Below are 19,259 nucleotides of genomic sequence, written 5' to 3'. Positions count from 1 at the left end.
GGAAGTGACGTAGACCCGTCAAGGGACGGGAAGAAGCCGCGAGAAGAAGGCAGCGGGTGAGGCGGAGGGAGGCCGGAGAGGGGAATCTGTCCCTCGGCTGGGTTCGGTCCGGGAAGCAAAGCGGCGGCGAAGAGGTGAGGATGGACGGACTTTGGGGGGAGCGAAAGAGGCCGCACCTCCGTCCCCTCCCGAAATTAGAAGTTAATAAATTATGATAAACATTAATGGAAGCATATTATTAGTTCTAGTATTGTGGTAGTAATATTGCCGTTGACATTGACGCTATATCTTAGTTAATATTCAGGGAGCCTTGCGGGACTGTTGATGGAAGAGAAGCGGGAGGGCGAAATATGAGCATACTTACGTCACTTGGAGATGGAAGGAAAAGGAAAGAAAGCACAATAAATTATTCTTGGCAACATCAGTGTTTATAGTTTGCAGGAGAAGAACTCCTTCCTTAGAGAAACTTGCAGTCCAAGTGCAGTTTAAACAGAAGGGTGGGCGGGGCAGAAAAATGTCATTTCTTTTCATTCCGACCACTATTTTAAATTCTACCTTTCCTTCTCCAGGACATCTCGGAATAGCGTAACTGTTGTTTCTCTTTTCTTTCCACTTGTGGTGGTTTTACTTGTTACAGTTGTCTCCAAACTAATCCTTCTCAAATGTATTGGCTTAGAGAAATCTGATTTTCTCCTTCTTAACTGGATTATTAAAAATGGGTAACATTAATTAAAATAATTCCTGTTCTAGGTTTCGGGTTTTTTTGCAGTAAAAAAAATTCCAAAGTGCCATGTGGGACCTTTTAAGGCTAGCAAGTTAAGTCTGTATGTATATATGACCTGTAATAGTGGAAAATTTAATTCATTGGTCTTTAAGATACCACCAGACTCCTTGTTATTGATTACTTAAATTAACATAAAATGTTATTTTAATAAAACCAATAGTGCTCTGTGGAAGTATAATGTTTAATTTAATATGGCTTGATAACATATCAAACCAGTTTATATTGTAATTCATAAAATTCAGAAAGATGGGGAAATGTTTGCTGAAACCATGATAGAACATCGGCAGAAGTAAAACTTTTTACTTCTGCCGATGTTCTATCATGGTTTCAGCAAACATTTCCCCATCTTTCTGTTTCCCCATCACTTCTGTGATGAGTTCTGAATTTTGGATAATGCTATTGAAAAAATCCACTAGAATGTCCCCAGCTTCTCACCTAAAAGACAGTACATACATAATGCTCTCTTTAGATGACTCTAGAATCTTTCAGGTATGTGGGAAGGAAAATTGGTATATTTATAGTTCCACAACTACTGTGTGAGGTAGATAGATTATAAAGAATTCTTTTATAAATTGTATTTAAAACTGAGCAGGAATCTGCTTGTGAGGTTCCAAAATTAGATTATTTGATTTCCAAGATTAACTAAGGGAGATGATGTGGATGTGGTTCTAGGAAAATTTTCTGGAATTTGCACGGAATGTCTTTTTAAAACAGAATAGCAGTTAAAGTGGTAAACTGATCACATACAGTATGCTAATGTAAAAATTTGTACATATGTATGAAACCACTGGAAACAGCCTCTGAATAGAAAAATGGAATGCAAATTGAACAAATAATTATAATATTAACACTCAAAACTGGCATAGATTTTTGTACTCCGGTGCTTAATTTGTAGCATGTTTGATTCAGAAAGAATCCTCTCAGCCCTTCAGACAATGAGCTATAGCTGATTGGGGGAACACATCCTGTGTATAAACCTTGAAAACTGGCACCAGTCAGTTTGGATGCTACAGAAATATTTGATCTAATTGCTTGGATATGTTGGAATATTGTACTTGGGATAGATAACATTCTGGAAAGTTTCTGTAATAACTTCTATATTAAGTCAGCATTAGTTGCAGCACTTAACAGTTCTAAACATTAACCAGTTTAAAGATTTAGCTCAACTTTCTCCATAAAAATTGCCCATAATGGCTGGGAGTTCTGGATATCATATTTCAATACATTTGGAAGGCACTGGGTTAGGGAAACCTGCTTTAGCTAATTACCATAGATGAAAACAGACATGCATACCTAAGACCTCTGCTACATCCAACCCCAAAAGCCATGGGAGTGGTCTCCAAAAAGATATAGCCAGTGAGATGAATAACCAGTGTTTTGAAGCCATTTTTATATTGGGAAGTTAGTATATGAAAATGGTACTGTTAAATATTGGTTTACTGTGCAGTATTTCATTCCCCCCAAACGTGATAAATCTTATACATTCAGTGAACACTGTATCTGATTTTATCATCAGAGTAGCCTATAAGCTAAAGAAAGTTAGTGCTTTCCTCAAAGTCACACAAAGCCATGTGAAATTGGGCAAAATTTAATTAAAATTAGTTATTGAACTTTTTCTATAATAGTATACTGGGTTTCTTGAAGCCAGTCATTCAGGTGGAAGCAGAAATAGTGCAGAATTTAAGGACAAAATAAATTGCAGTTTATCTTAGACTTAATAAACAGTTCAGTTCAGGCTCTCTGAGCTTGCTCGTTGTCTTGCAGTTGTTTCATTACCCAAATTAGGTAACATCATCAGTACTACCTGTAGTAAGGAGTGCGGTTTGCTGTCAGTTTATATTCTAATGACTTGCCCTATCAGTGTTGGTGGGGATCTGTTTGCTGTTGGCTTCTTAGGCTGTTTCTTGATTGGGGTTTTGTTTACTTAATTGTTGATCTGATGTTAATCCTGGAGTTAATCTATGCTGATCAGGGTGCTGATTGCTGGTGGAGAGGTGCTTGGGTTTTTTGTTCCCTTTTGGGCTGGTTGATTGATTCGTTTGCATAATCTATACATGTTAATGTCTATGTTTTGATGGCTAATTTGTCAGAGTGCTAGGTTTTTAGAAATTCCCTGGTGTTTTTGGACTTGTCTTCAGAGGTAGGTTTCAGCAGGTTCTGACCAGTTCTGGAAAACAGGTAGCAGACATTTTGAGTAGTTTGGAGAACCAATAAATGCCACCTCTGACTGGCCCTGCCCCCATCTATTCTCTGCCTCCTGAGTCCCAGCTGATTGGGAGGAAATGGGGATTTTGCAGTAACCTTCCCCTGGAGTGGGGAGGAAATGGAGATTTTACAGTATCCTTCCCCTGCCACTCCCATCAAGCCATGCCATGCCCACCAAGCCACACCCACAGAACTGGTAGTAAAAAATTTTGAAACCCACCACTGCTTGTCTTGGTCTAGAATGGTCACATTTTCCCAATTGAAACTACCGGTATGGTTAAGTCTGTCTATATGTTCTGAAAGAGTTTTCATCATGTCTTCTGATTGTTAGCTGGTGTTCGTGGATATGTTCTGCCAGTCTTCTGCCTGTTTGGCCTACACAGTGCTTGTTGCAGTCATGTTGTAGATGACTCCTGTTTTTCCTTCTGGGGTTGCTGGATCTTGGTTTGCCCAGGATATTTTGAAGAGCTTTGGTTGGCTTGTGTGCTATGCTGATTCCATGTGGTATAGTAGTCTGTTGATGGTTTTTGAGATTTCTTGATGTATGGCAGTGTCATTCTTTTTAGCGTTTGTGTTAGTTGTGCTGAATTGGGCTGAGTAGTTTAGTATTTCAGTATGTAAAGCAGAGGCTGAATTTATTTCCATAAGATTAATGACAACTCTTTGCTGAAATGTCAATATCCTATTCTATGAAGATAATCTGGTCTTTCTCATTTATGATTGCTGTTTCTTGGGAAGAGATAACTGTAAAATCAAATTCAATGTTTTACACATTACACTTTCTCCGTCCCCACTCCCCACCTTTTGAATAAAATGAGATAATTTGGTTTATGTTTTTGGCAACAGGAATATAGATAGGTGTGTTCTTTATTGCTGGTTCCTGTTTTTCTTTAATTTCTCTTTCTCTCCCCTTACCCTTCAGCTAGCCTATAAAACATGATATATTTGTGAGTTGATGTCATAAAGGTTTACAATACAGGGTATACATAGAGGTTTTTATGTATATCAGTATTTCTATCAGTAAAACACTGAAGGACTCTTGTAATTTTTCACTGTGGATCAGGAACATCGTTGTTCCTCAGCATTTCGTAAGAGGATTTCCTGATTAACCTTTGGGCACCCTATAATCTTTGAGTACTATCTACAAAAATTAGGCACTCAGGTAAAATCATCCTGGTTCTCCCAACCTGTTAGCATTATTAGCCATCAGGTCATATTTCTAACTTCATCTTTTAAGTCTTCCAGTGTTGTAGTTACTGGTTTGTAGGGACTGTAACTGAACCCATCTATGTTGTTGCTGGTCATCCTCTCTTCTACTTCCATCTTTCCTAGCATTAGAGCTTTTTCTAGAGAGCTAGATCTTTGTACAAAGTGCCTGAAGTAGGTTTTCTAAAATTCCCCAACTTCAGTTTCCCCCTCTCAATGGTTTCTGGTGTTGGGTCAGATTGCCGAGTAGCAGTCTATCTGACTCTTGTTGTTTTTTTAAGATAAAGAAGCAAATTTGGCTCTGAATGGAAATATCTATCCAGTCTGGTTCCTCCCTAGATTTTTTAAAGGATTTTTAGGAACTGTCATGGAAAGAGTTACTGTAGTTGCCCCCCTTTAAAGGGAACAAGTACTTTTTACATACCAGAGACATTCTTGCATTATTCTGTTTATAGAAATGAATGACTCAAGATGAGCACACATTCCCACAGTTCTGGGAGACTCCCTTGCTACAAAGGGATTTTTTTCCTTCAAGTGTTAAGTAGTTTCAGATCCTAAGTAGCATGAGGAATTTTTCTCCAGCTTTGCTAATAAAAGGATCAGTGAGCTTGTCTTCTTTCTGCTTTTGTTCTGTCTTATACTGAGAGAGATATGAGTATACTGACACGCATTCATTGTTTTTACTTCTGTATGCCAGGCCTGTATGCATAGCTGAAATGAATCTGGACAAAAAGGCCACTGTCACTTTGTTTGGGAAGACTCTTTGAAACTGTCATAACTCAGTAGGTACTTAAAGCACAGGACCTCCTCCTTGCTGACTTGTTTAACTTGATAACTTGTACAAATAACAACCTTGCAGTCATTGTACCACTGGGTGTGATTTGATTATCCAGCCTCTGCCTAATCTCCTTATAATGTGTATTTAAGATGAGTTGCATACAAGGTCTTACATTGTATTTTGAATCTTAACAGCATCAGTTTCTTCTCTTTGATTCTAAGGATTAAATCATTGTCTGTCATATTATTTCATGTGGGGTTTTTTTTTAAAGCCTTATACCGCTTGGAGCATGTGTCACAGAGGTGCACTAGTCAGCCTAGGAGTCTGATTATTTGGAAGTTGAATTGGTGTGAAGTCACTTTGTCCTAATGATACCATAGCTGTGGAATGTTGGGAGTTGAAGTCCATAAATATTAGAAGTTGTTGAGGTTGAGAAACACTGAGCTATAGCATCCTATGGTTTTGAGTGTCTACTGCTGAATTGGCAAATTTGATTGTTTATGACACTCTGTGGACACTGATAGCTCTGATATTCTATGCACTTCTACTATGGCAAAATTTTGACTGCCACTAACAATGCTGCATGGTCACTTTCTTTGGTTTTTTTAGGGGAAGTGCCATTTGGATTCCTTAACATTGTCTTTGATACTATCAATAATGAAAGGCATGTTGGAAATACCAGAGGAGACTTATCCTGTGATGAAGAACTGACAGCATGACCTAAATGTTTCTTAGTTTCCAGTTGCTGGACTGTCTCATGGCAATAACGGGATATGCCTAAGGACAATTTCCTATGTGTCACAGAACTGAGAGCTTTCTTTAATTGATTAGCAAATGATGGGTGAGAGAGAGTTACATGGTGATGAAAAAGAATTTGCCCAATGGGAAAAATATAACTTAATGAAGGCGAAACTGTGTTAATGGTGAGAATCTATTTCATGAATTAATCAGTAATAATGAAAATATGCCAGTTGAAGCCAAAGGGTAGGCAATCTTGTTTTTGAGTTCATATGTGTATATGTGTTAGATGTGCATATTTATGTGTTTTATGTATACGTATATGAGAATAACTTGTAAGTTAGAATAAAATGACAAAAAACTTCGTAATCAGGACTGATTCTATATTATATTGATAATTTTTTAAGTTTCAAAACATTTGCTATGTAATGTACACTATGCAAATTATCCTACTTGATAGAGGAAAACTTCCAGAACACTTTCTGTTTTCTACATTGAAAAAAGTTACATGTATAAACATAACAGGTTTGTTTATTAGCAGTTATCGTACTTCTGGTTAGCATCTCTTAGATAAGGCAGGGGAGTTATAATTTTTGGATATTTAGATGAATGAATAAAACTGGCGCTGAACCTTGTGTCAAAAAGTTTTCTTCAGGGACTTCCGGTGGTTTCGTTTTCCCCGAGAAGGACGCCTGGAATGGCGTCCCGAACTGAGATTCTGTAAAAGCTGGTGAAACAGCGGGAGAACGACTGTTAGCCAGCTTCAAAGCTTTTCTCTGGGTGAAAGAGAATTAGCCAGAGCGGCTGGATAGCAGAAGATTGCCCCAGGGGCTCTGCTTTCTTATGCAGAGTCTCGGACGGCTGCCTGCATAACCCAGCCCCCTCCAGACTCGGCTCGATCCTGTTAATTAAGCAGGACAAGAGGAAAACGCCCACCTCTGCTCAATTGATTCCGTTTGAATAACTTCAAGCAGACGGGACAAATACAAGCGATCGATTACTGGGAAGCAAGAAGAGAGCTGACTTCTACTCCTTTTAAAAGGGAAAACTTTTCTCACTTGAACTTAGTGAAGGAAGAAATGGCGTCTGAAAGGAAGTGGATTGGAGGCTGCTTGTGAGAGAAAGCGAAGTTTGTCTTTGTGGATTTTAGCTGAATAGAAGCTTTCCAGAGGAGGCAAGGTGAAAGTTTTTATTTTACAACTTTAATTGGAGACTTTTTGAGACTTTGAGATTTACTAATTTTAATTAGAGACTTTACTTAAATTAAAATGGCTTCTATGCCACCAAAAGCTCCCATGACGAGAAGGTGGTCTGAAACTAATTTACAAGATATATTAAAGGAACAGAACAGAGTTTCTGAAGAGCGATTTAAAGAAATTATGAATAATATTCATGGTGTGAAGGATCAACTTAGGGAAGAAATTAAAGAGACTAATAAAAAATTAGAGAAGATTTATTGATGGTTTTCAAGGTTTGGCAAAAAATTTGGAAGTAATGGAGGATAAAGTGGAAGTAATTAGTCAAGCAAATCAGTATTTGGATAATAAAGTTGGAGAGCTTCAAAATAAAGTGGATAAAAATGAGGATCATGTGGTGGTATTGCAATATAGAGCGTTGGAGAAGGCTTTGAGAATTAGGGGTCTTCAAGACCGAAGGAAGAAGACCTTAAAAAAGTTATATCAGAAGCCGTAGCTGAAATGTTAGGCATGGACCCTCGAGAAGTTGATTTTCAAATTGATAAGGCATACAGGGTTAATTCTTGGGTAGCGAGGCAGAAAAAGCTCCCAAGAGATATTGTAATTTATTTTTTAACTTCTACAATAAGAAATCAGATTTTGCAAGCTACATACCAAAAGAAATTGCAAATAGTAGAACAGGAGGTGTTGGTTTTGAAAGAGATCCCTGCTAAAATGTTAAAGGATAGAAGGATTTTAGGTTTTTACACAAGAGCTTAAGAAGCATCAGATTCAATATAGATGGGAGGTTCCAATTGGTTTAACAGTATTTTTCAAGGCAGGAGATATCGAATTGATACTGAACTGAAAGCAAACATTTTCTTTTTAATGTATTGAAAGTGGATGTAGAAACAGTGGATAAAAGTCTTCAAGAGAAACAGAGTGGGGAAGCTGAAACTGCACCTGTGATATCAGTCCCTCAAGAACAATCTCAGGAACAAAGAGTGACAAGGGGAGCTATTAGGCGTAAGGAGATGGAGGAACGACTTCAAAGACAAGAATGGGATTCTACTACTGAAGCTGTGGGAGGAGCCAAGCCGAAGAGTGAGGGTCTTCAGCTAATTGCTCAGAAGCTTCAAGAGGCCAGAGATGGCAAATAAATTTTTGACATGGAATGTTAATGGTTTAAATTCAGCACAGAAAAGAAGAAAAATATTCCATTATTTGAAACAATTTAAAAATGATGTGATATGTTTGCAAGAGACACATATAAAATTATCAGATCAGAAATATCTGATTAATTCGAAATTAGGTAAACATTTTGTTTCTTCTGCTCGAATAAGAAAAATGGTATAGTTATATATTTGAAGAAAAATATATCAAGTAAATTAATTGAAACGGACATTCAAGGAAGATATATTGCTATTGAATTGATTTTAGAAGGAAAAGACACTTGTGATTGGCATATATGCACCTAATCAACAACAAGAAAAATTTTATAAATTGTTACATGAAAAATTGACTTTTGGGACTATAAAACATTTATTATATTAGGGATTGGAATGGTGTAATGGACATTAGAAAAGATAAAAGAACTCTTTCTAAGAAAATTCCTATGCATGCAAAATTGCCTAAATCTTTTTGATTTGATGGAAGATTTTGAGTTGAAAGATATATGGAGAAGGCAGAATTTTGATGATAGAGATTATACTTATTTTTCGGATAGGCATCAATCTTTTTCACGTATTGATTTTATATTAATTACCAATGACTTGCTTTCTAGGGTTAGGAAAACAAAGATATTTCCAAGGTGTTTAACTGATCATAGTCCGGTATGGATGGAGTTGCAATATGAAGGTGGAAGAAGATCATGGAGAATAAATGAAAATTTGTTTAGATATGAGGATAATGTAAATCAATGTAAAAAACAAATGAAAGAATTTTTTGATTATAATTTGGGAAAGGAACTTGATAGAAATGGTGTGGGACGCGAGCAAGGCCTTTATGAGAGGAAACTTGATATATATTAATAGTAGACAGAGGAGAAAACTACAAAAACAGCGTAGGGATTTAGAAGAGGAAATTCAGAGGAAACAACAATTATTGGTACATAATCCACATGATTTAAAAACTATTGAGGCGATAAAGATATTACAGAGTCAATTTAATATGTTAATGGCAGATCAGGTGGCAACCAATATACAATATGCTAAACATAATACTTTTTGTAATGCCAATAAATCAGGGAGGTGGTTGGCTTATATGTTAAGGAAAAGACAGAAAGCACGTACTATTGAAGGAATTGAATACAAGGGTAAAGTGCGATTTCAACAGGATAAAATTAAAAAAGCTTTCTTGGAATATTATACAAATTTATATGCCAGAGATACAATATTGAATATGGATATTGATAAATATTTGAAAGAATATAAGGTTAAAGGTTTAACTAATGAACAAAGGGAAGAGTTGAATCGGCCTATAACTTCTGAGGAAATTATTTGGGTAATAAAGCAATTAAAAATAGGGAAATCCCCGGGCACAGATGGACTTACAGCAATATATTATAAAAAGTTACAGGATGAGATAGTTGGTCCACTTATGGAGTTATTCAATCAGATATTGAGGGGAGGAGGAGTACCACCATCATGGAGGACTACTTTTATTTCATTGATACCAAAAGAGGATCAGGATTGTACTAAGCCTGGGAATTATAGACCAATTTCTCTTGAATAATGATTTAAAGATTTTGCCAAAAATAATGGCAAATAGGTTAATGGAAATTGTACAACAAAGGATCCACACTGACCAGTCTGGTTTTATAAAAGGGAGACAAATGAGGAATAACGTTAGGCAGATAGTGAATATATTGGAATACTTGGAAAAGAAAAATCAGATTCCGGCAGCGTTTATATTTTGGTTGCAGAGAAAGCTTTTGATCGTTTGCATTGGGAATTTTATTTAAATTAACAGACAAAATGCAATTTGGAAATGGTTTTATACGAATACTTAGGGCAATTTATGGAGAGCAAACAGCTCAGATAATAATTAATGGTAGTTTGACAGATAGTTTTAAAATTGCGAAAGGAACAAGGCAGGGGTGTCCTTTATCACCTTTATTGTTTATTTTATCTTTGGAACCTTTATTGGATAAGATAAGAGAGTTAAGGGAGATAGAGAGTATTAGAATTAGAAGATATGAATATAAAGTCAGAGCATTTGCAGATGATTTGGTTGTTATGTTGACTCAGCCTATAAATTCGAGTGTATATTTGTTGGAAGTAATTAATCAATATGGAAGGGTCTCAGGGTTTAAAGTGAATCAAAATAAAACAAAAGTGTTAACCAAAAATATGATTAAGAACCAGAAAGAAAAACTAGAGGAAATAACAGGATTTGAAATTGTAAAAAAGGTTAAATATTTAGGAGTCTTTCTTACATCATCAAATGGAAAATTGTATAAGAATAATTATGATGTGTTATGGAAAAAAATTCAGAAGGAAATGAATACTTGGAAAAATTACAATTATCTTTGTTAGGAGAATAGCAGCTATAAAATGAATGTTTTGCCTAAATTCTTGTTCTTGTTTCAGATGATACCAATAATTAAGAAAGATAAAAATTTGGATGAATGGCAGATTGGAATTAATAAATTTATATGGGAAGGAAAAAGCGAGAGTCAAAATGAAAATAATGCAAGATACACGGAAAGAGGAGGATTAAAATGCCTAATTTAAAATTGTATTATGAAGCAGTTGTTCTTTCGGTATTAAGTGATTGGTTTAATTTGACGGAGGAAAGGATTTTGAATATAGAAGGTTATGATTTATTATATGGTTGGCATGCATATTTATTGTATGATAAGAAAGTAGATAAAGCTTTTAAGAATCATGTGTTGAGAATTTCTCTTCTGCGTGTCTGGAAAAAATATTATTATAAGTTAAATTACAAAATTCCTATATGGGCATGTCCTAGGCACGCAGTAGAGAATATAAATATAGAACAGGAACAAGAAATGATTACTTATAAAGATCTTTTATACAATGAGAGGAAATTTACAACTAAAATCTTTGGATACATTAAAAGAAGAAGGGAGGAATTATACTTGGTTTCAATATGGACAGTTAAAGGCTAGATGGAAAGAAGATCAGAAAATTGGTATCATTCAAAATGAAGAAAATTTGGTTAAACAAATTAGAAATCAAACTCAGGGGCATATAAAGAGATTGTATACTGTGTTGATAGAAATAGATTCTGAAAGAGATTTAATAAAGGATTGTATGATAAAATGGGCACAGAATATTCAAGAACCAATAATGTTGGAAACATGGGAAAAATTTGGGTTAGAAATGTTAAATTTACATAGCGCAGAATTTAAGGAAAATTTTTATAAGATGTTTTATAGATGGCATTTAGATCCTAAGAAATTATCATGTATGTATCCAGATATGCAAGCGAAATGTTGGAGATGTAATTGTGATGATGCTACATATTTTCATGTATGGTGGACTTGTAAGAAAATTAAGTCTTTCTGGATAAGAATCTGGTGGATTATGCAGAATGTTTTGAAGAAGAAGATAAAGTTCCTACCGCAATTTTTCCTTTTGGGAATAACAACGGACTGTACAGTGATTGAGACTAAGTTGATTTTGAACTTAATAACAGCAGCACGACTGTTGATTGGACAATATTGGAAGAAAAAAGAATTACCCACAATAGAAGAATGGATATTGAAAGTTTCCAATTTGGCTGAGATGGCTAAAATCTCAGCCTTCTTGAAAGACAGTACTCAAGAAAAATATTTAAATGAATGGAAGAACTGGATTGATTATATTCAAAATAGATATCAGATTAAGAAATTTCGGATTGCTTTTGAATGAAGGATGTTATTTTGATTTTAATGGAAGAAGTCAGGTTATGTGAGAGAAAGATTATAATTGTGTTAGATTTTAAAAATTTAATGTATGACTGTTTTGTTTAAGGAACTATACCTTGTGTTTGCTCCGGGAAGTCCGGGGGAGGGGTTTAGGAGGGAGGGAGGGGGAAAAATTTAATTGTTGTAAAACTATTTTAATAAAAAAAAAAAAAAAAAAAAGTTTTCTTCAGTTGTTGATAAGCTAACCATTTTCCATCCTGGAAATTTACAACGGCACTGAAAAAAGTGACTTATGAACATTTTTCACACTTACGACCATTGCAGCATCCTCACAGTCACATGTTCAATTTCCACCTGGCATGTACTTATGATGGTTGTAGTGTCCTGGGATTGTGTGATTACCTTTTGTGATCTTCTGACAAACAAAGGCAATGGGGAAGCCAAATTCACTTAATAACCATGTTACCAGCTTAACAACCGTGTTACTAACAACTGTAGTGATTCACTTATCAACTGTGTCAAGAAACTTCGTAAAATGGGGCAGAACTCACTTAACTGTTTTGCTTAGCAATGGAAATTTGGGGCTAAATTATGGTCATAAGTCAATGACTTATCTGTATTAATGATACTTGCACTGTCTCTCAGGGCCATGTGATTTCCATTTGTAACCTTCCCAGCTGCCTTCTGACAAGCAAAGTGAATGGGGGAAATCGGATTCACTTAACAACTGCATGATTTACATAACAGTTGTAGTGATTCACTTAACAACTGTGACAAAAAGGTTGTAAAAGAGGCCAAAACTCACTTAACTGCCTTGCTTAGCAGCGGAAATTTGGGATTCAACTGTAGTGGTAAGTTGAGGACTATCTATAGCCTTGTATGGATTAGTACTCTAGGACTGCATAGCCCACTTAGTTTTCTTTATTTTTACTTAAGCTTATCAAAGGTTTGGCAAATAGGAGAATATTACATCTTGATAGAATGAGAGCCTCCCAGAGTCACCTCCCATGAGATGGGCAGCATAGAAATTTAATAAATGCAGATAGTCCTCGACGTACGACCACAATTGAGCCCAACATTTATGTTGCTAAGTGAGATAGTTAAGTGAATTTTACAATCTTTCTTGCCATAGTTGTTAAGTGAATCACTGCAGTTGTTAAGTTAGTAACATGGTTGTTAAGTGAATTTGACTTCCTCATTGAGTTTGCTTGTCAGAAGGTCACAAAAGGTGATCGCATGCGTTCAGGACACTGCAGCCATCATAAATATGAGCCAGTTGCCACACACATAAATGTTGATTTTGAGACCATGGGGATGCTGCAGTGGTTGTAAGTGAGATAAACTGTCATAAGTCACTTTTTTCAGTGCCGTTGTAATTTTGAACAGTCACTAAATGAACTGTTGTAAGTCAAAGACTAACTATAAAACAAAATAGCCTGCTTTTTCTGTGAGTTGTGCAAAAATACCTAAATTGCTCTCTTTTTCCTCTTTGTAGTAGGAGCAAAATGAGTGTGAAGTCAGAACGCCGAGGGATCCATGTTGATCAGGCGGAACTGCTTTGCAAGAAAGGATGCGGTTACTATGGTAACGTAGCTTGGCAGGGCTACTGCTCCAAATGCTGGAGAGAAGAGTACCAAAAAGCCAGGCAGAAGCAAATCCAGGAAGATTGGGAGCTTGCTGAGAGGTAAGATTATGCCGAGGAAGTGATTAGGTCCAGGTTGTTTTTTCTGTGAACAACAGTGATACGCTCCACCATCAGCTAAGCTACATGAAATATTGTTTGGGTCTTAAGATGCAACTTTTAGTCTCAGCAGAGTGCATGTTCACTGGCTGTATCAGGTGACTAAAGCTTCAGATTACTTTCATGAAGCTGCAGTATGAAACATTTAGCTAGATACTGACAATAGCTTTCATCTTTGAAACAGATAATTTTAAATTAAAATTAAATTTCAGGTACATTTCATATATATCCTACTTTAGATCAGGGGTCTCCAACTTGTGGGCTGGAGCCCACTACCAGGCCATGGCCTGTTGTCCACTGTGTATGTGTGCATGTGCGCGCGCGCACAACCCCCCATTCATGCTAGCATCGGCGTGAGCATTGCACGGGTACTAGCATCGTGCACATGTTCACAACCCCATTCGTGGCATGCACACACTCATGGCCCCATTCACGCATGCGCATGTAAGGGCACCTTCCCCTTCCTCATGAGCTGCCAACCCAGAAAGTTTAGGGAACTCTGCTTTAGATGACATACCAGACAGGAAGGCTCTAGATCAGGCCTGCACAACAAGCAGCTTGAGTCACCTGCCAGCATTTAAAAAATACAATAAATACTTCAGTGCCTGAAAAATGTACTGCCAAGCACCTCCAAGCCTCTGTGCTGCCGCTAGCTCCATTCCACTACCTGTCAAACAGGTGATTGGTGTGACAAGTAGTCCTCTGAAACTTGCACCGATTTATATTTTATCAACGTGGGCCTTTCCCCTCTCAGTTGTGTGGCAGGCCTGCTCTAGGTCACAAGAGTGCATCTTCTTGGGGGGGGAACTTGAGTGGCCCAGTGAGCACTAAATGATGTTCTCTGGGCCATGTTGCAGTTGGGTAGGCTATATTCAAGTTTTGTGTAATTATCATTTGTCTTAGGGGAAGGTTGGTAAAACACTCTTTTCTACCAAAAGGAAAATACCTTATATTTACCAGAGGAGAGTGCTATGATACTGAAATTGTTCTCTCTAGGTATTATAAAAATTGGATTTCTCCTAATCTAATACTTTTGGGTTTGGGGCACATTGAATTGAAATACTGTTATTTTGGGGAACTGCTTTGGTTGCTGTTTAGCTTTTAGTTGCTATTCAGTATGCTGATTGTCACCTTTAAAGCTGCTGTATTCATGATTCAGGGACCAGATACCAATTAGACTAGCGTATTTTTCGGAGTATAAGACACACCTTTTTCCCCCAAAAAAGAGGGTGAAAATCTGGGTGCATCTTATACTCCAAATGTAGCCCTGCCCAGCCTCTCAAACAGAGGTTTCAGAGGCTGAAAAAAGCCTCAGAAACAAAGCTTCAGGAAAAAAGCCTCCAAACAGAGCTTCAGAAAAAAAGTCTCAGAAATGAAGTTTCAGAGGCTTTTTTTCTGAAGCTCTGTTGCAGAGGCTTTCAGAGGCAGAAAAAAAAGGTTTTTTTGAGAGGAGTTTCAGAAGTTTCAGAGACAGAAAAAAAAGCAAGGCACAGAGCTCACAACCAACAAACCTGTTGCTAAAATTCACCCCTGGGAACAGCTGATTGGGGGTATTCTGGGAGGCTGATCCACTCCCCAATCAGCTTTTTTCTTACTTTCCTCCCCAAAAACTAAGGTGCGTCTTATACTCCGAAAAATACAGTACTTTCTCTGGATTGAATCTGTTTATCCAGTGAAATCGGAAAGAAATAACTTGCTGAAGGTCCCTTGTTTGAGGGAATGCCACATAAAGGGACTTGGGGGCAAGCCTTACCAGTGATGGCCTCTTTTTATAGAATTTTTTCTTGGACGCTTGGTCCTCCTCTACTCTACCTTATGAAGGGTGATAAACATTCTACTCTTTAGGAATGCATTTGGATATGGAGAAGTTTGGCCTATGCTTATAGGTAGCACTGACATAGTATATTGGTTGGTGCTTTGTGTTTCCAGTCTTTAAACCTATGTTTTTTGTCTTCCATAAGTCACTTAGCACCAGTATAAATTTAGCAGCACAGACCAGTAAATATGTACATTGGTAAATAATAGTGCAAATGAGAATGTTAACCTACCAAGTGGACTGTGATGATATTTCTCATTGATGTACTCATCACTTTCCTGAAGAGCATCAGGAAAAGAATACCAACACACAAGACTATCATGGTTCAGTAGTTTCTATTCTGGCACTATGTTTGGTCTGCACAATGTAGACAAAACTCTGGAGTCTGGCTTACTTGTGGTTATTTTTCATATGAACCACCTCTATCTTTGTGTTATCTGAACTGATTCAGTGATTCTGGAAATGTATCAAGCTTGGAACAATTATTTTGAGGCTATAATACACTGTTTCAGACTGTAAGAACTTGACGAGGCACAACAGAACTTTCAGAATTATTGAAATAGCTTGTTTCAAGAATGCGAAATAATTGCTTTGAACATGAAATGGGGCATTTTGAAGTTGAAATAGTTTGAATCTCCCTAAGAAGCCTGAGTCTAGCAGCATAATATATGGATGTTGCTAGTAGTCATTTGGCAATACTTTTTAAGGAAACTGAGACTGTTTATTCTTCTTCCCAATGATAGACTACAGCGTGAGGAAGAAGAGGCCTATGCTAATACTCAGCACACTCATGGGGCTCAGTCACTTACTTTCACAAAATTTGAAGAAAAAAAAACAAGCGAGAAGCTGCGGAAAGTGGCAACAGTGAAGAAATTCTTTGGAGCATCTTCGCGTCCTGGAACTAAGAAGGGTAAGGTGGACAGAAGAAACGAAAGAGAAATGTTTGCTTCTTAAAGACATTATTATGGAAGAGGTTGCTGGGAAGATACTGATCTGAATCATTGATCATCTCCATTTCTTGTGAGCATGTGCTTTGGGCATTCTGCCATCTAAGTCATTTCCTTTGGAATCTTCTACTATTATCTGGAAAGTAGAAGTTTCATAGTAGGTTCTAGAGTGTCTTACTTCAGCATTGAAAACCTTTCACATACATTGCCTTGATTGTTAAATCAGTTGTAGACTGTGGTTAAAATATGCTATGGAGAAAACTACATTCTAAACTCTAGAAAGCCGTGAACTCTCAGGTTCAGCAATAGTGGATCTCCTGAAAATACACCACTGCTGAACCTGAAAGGCTTCTGGAGAGGCTTACAGGCAGTTCTTGACTTACAACCACAATTGGGGCTGGAACGTCTGTTGATAAGGGATGCAATTGCTAAATGAGTTGTGCATGGTTTTGTAAACTTCTTTGTTGTAGTCATTAAGAATCTGACTTCCCCCATTGACTTTGCTTGTCCGAAACCTCTTTGGAAGTTTGTAAATGGTGATCATGTGACCCCGGGACACTACAACACTCATAAATGTGTGGACTGGTCATAAGTCAGGGCTGTCATAACTTTAAAGAGTTGTTAAACAAATGGTTGTAAGTCAAGGACTACCTGTCCATTACCTCCATTACCTGGAGGATGGTATGAATGAGCTCCAATCTCTTAGTTTTGGTAATATTGATGGATATCAGAAGTCAAGACTGTGATTAAAGGTGTCCCTTATAGTTATTTGATTGTGAAACAGCTGGCTGGTTTAGATGCTTTGAAATTCTCATAATCTCATGTCCTGCATTTGGATAAACATTTTTAACAGTAACTTTGAAATTCTGAGGGATTTTTCATTCCAAGGGTCATTAGGATAACCAGTCATAGTTCTGAGACTTTCAGATAGGTAGCTACCTTCAAAGTGATGAATCACTGATAAACGTATTGAATAATAAGTTGTTGGAAGCAAGTGAGACTCTGGACTCAGATCTTAAGCCATAATTCAGTGTCATGTTTTGTCCTCGGAATAATAAACAAAAATGAATGCTTAAAGTTCAGGATTCTAGATTAAGTAAGAAAGGGTTCTTATCAAATCTTTTGAGTAGATACTCGATGTCAGTCCAAGAAGGGAAAAAGTTATGGAAAAAAGAAAGATTTAAGAGACTGATTTTATTACATTTGTTTGTTATCCTTACAAAACTGCTTGAGTATGGGCTGATATGAAGAAACGCAAAAGTTTAAGCAAAGCAAACATTAGCCTGCATAAATATTAAGGTAGTTCTGAAACACAGAAAAACAACAGCTGTGCAGCAATTTTAAGAGACCTTGCATGAATGAAAGTTTCTTGCGATCTGATGAAAGGAGGTGATTGTATCCCTTTTCTTACTAAAATCAGAACAAATGAAAGCCACATATTAAGTTGCTTTTTATAAGACTATTTGTCAAATTTGATTTGTGTTTAAGTACTTTTTACTTAATTTTATAACCCTCTTGTAATTTTTTTTTTTTACAAAAACCAACAATTTAAGGAACAATAAAATAGCAAAATACAGCTATCAATTAAGTTCAGGAGCAGTTAAAATTTAATTTTACAACAATATCCAGACAACACCTGCTGGAATAAAACTGCTGCTGATTGAAATTAGCAGTGGTGGACTTAAACATGCATTTTGGAAAACTATTTCAAATTCTGTCTAGTACAACTGAAAAATATCTATGGAGAGTCTCAATCATCCAGGTCATGATTTCCCAAAGGTGGTTTTTCCAAAAGGCAATTGGTCTTTCTTTTTTTCTATTTTTTAAAAAATATTTCACTTCTTATCCAAGAGCTAAAGAAACTTCTTAGATGAGAAATGAATCATTTTCAAAGAAAAACAACAACAAAGTCCTGTTGCCTTTTTTTGGGGGGTGGGGGAAAGAACCTTTGGAACTACGACTGGAAAGACTAAAGTGTCAGCTTACTATAAATCCAACAATAGTAGTGGGCCCAGAGAAATGTTTTGAAGGGAGAGTGCTCAGATAGGCATACAAGGAATAACAGAAAATTGTGCTTAGATATTGGCCTATCTGCTCAATGGTCATGATTAAAATCTTGTCGTTCCACTGTCAGCACTTTAACACCTCCTTTCTGCTTTTTTTGCGTGTGTTACTCTTGACTACTAACATCTTTCATGTGCATGTGCGTTTTGGAATATTAAATCAACCTTAAAGCTGGTTGCATGTTTCCCCAAAACTGCTTGCTTTCACATGTCACCCATTCTGCGCTTATTACATGTTTTGAAATAAGTTTTCCCTTCTTCAGTCATCACTTTGAAAGTGCTTGACCCCCCCAGATGTCCAAGCTATTATATACTGCCATCTCTTTCTGTAGATCAGACCAGGAACCATAGATCCGTTGCCTCCCTTCTTCTTTATTTCCCCTGTTGCCTGTGGCTGCCCTGCTTGCTGTTTTGCATTTGCTCTAGCCATTCAGGAATCCAGTTTTAAGCCTGAACAGCTTGAGGAAGAAGTCAGTGCTGATAATCTTCTAAGGCATTTGAAGGAGATGTTTACTCCGTCTTGGGAGCTTGCTTCTCCTGCTGAAGGTAATACAGCACAGAGGGTCAAACAATGCGCGTGCTTGTTTTAGTGGCTTGCAGAATCCAAGCTAGAATTATGCCAGGAGTAATTTAGAGTACCTTCTAAACCTAAACAGGTATGCTAGAAAGAAGTACAGGCAATAGAAGTTTTTTAAAAAAAATTATGGAGCCTAAACCTAGTTTTTCCCCCTTTAATAGGAAATACTGTAATGTCTAGTTAAATATTTGCTTAATTAAGTTATAAAGAAATCTGTTAATCTTCAAGCAAAGCTAAAAATTGATGAAGTCTTGATCATTTTGAATCAAAATATTTTAATTTTGACTATATAAATTTGATTAACAATTTCTTGAAAAGGCAAATTATAGGGCACTTTCTTGATCAATTAAATCAAA

At 36.8% G+C, this 19,259-nt stretch overlaps 1 protein-coding gene across 6 annotated transcripts in view; it reads left to right on the top strand.

Annotated features, from left to right (window-relative positions):
• The first annotated feature begins 5 nt into the window (after positions 1-5).
• Positions 6-19,259, top strand: part of RABGEF1 (RAB guanine nucleotide exchange factor 1) — a 185,276-nt gene continuing 166,022 nt past the window's right edge. For 5 of the 6 annotated variants that reach the window (XM_058164478.1, XM_058164480.1, XM_058164479.1 and 2 more), the window contains exons 1-3: positions 6-134; positions 13,255-13,443; positions 16,060-16,226. In XM_058164478.1, coding sequence (XP_058020461.1) covers positions 13,265-13,443; positions 16,060-16,226 — 346 coding nt within the window. In that variant the 5' untranslated portion in view covers positions 6-134; positions 13,255-13,264. Of the gene's footprint in view, positions 135-13,254; positions 13,444-16,059; positions 16,227-16,264; positions 18,873-19,259 lie in introns of those variants that run through there. The other variant, XM_058164477.1, reaches the window with a different exon arrangement.

This window comes from Ahaetulla prasina, chromosome 1 (assembly GCF_028640845.1).
Source record: "Ahaetulla prasina isolate Xishuangbanna chromosome 1, ASM2864084v1, whole genome shotgun sequence".
NCBI lineage: Eukaryota > Metazoa > Chordata > Lepidosauria > Squamata > Colubridae > Ahaetulla > Ahaetulla prasina.
This window is presented reverse-complemented; position numbering and strand designations above follow the sequence as displayed.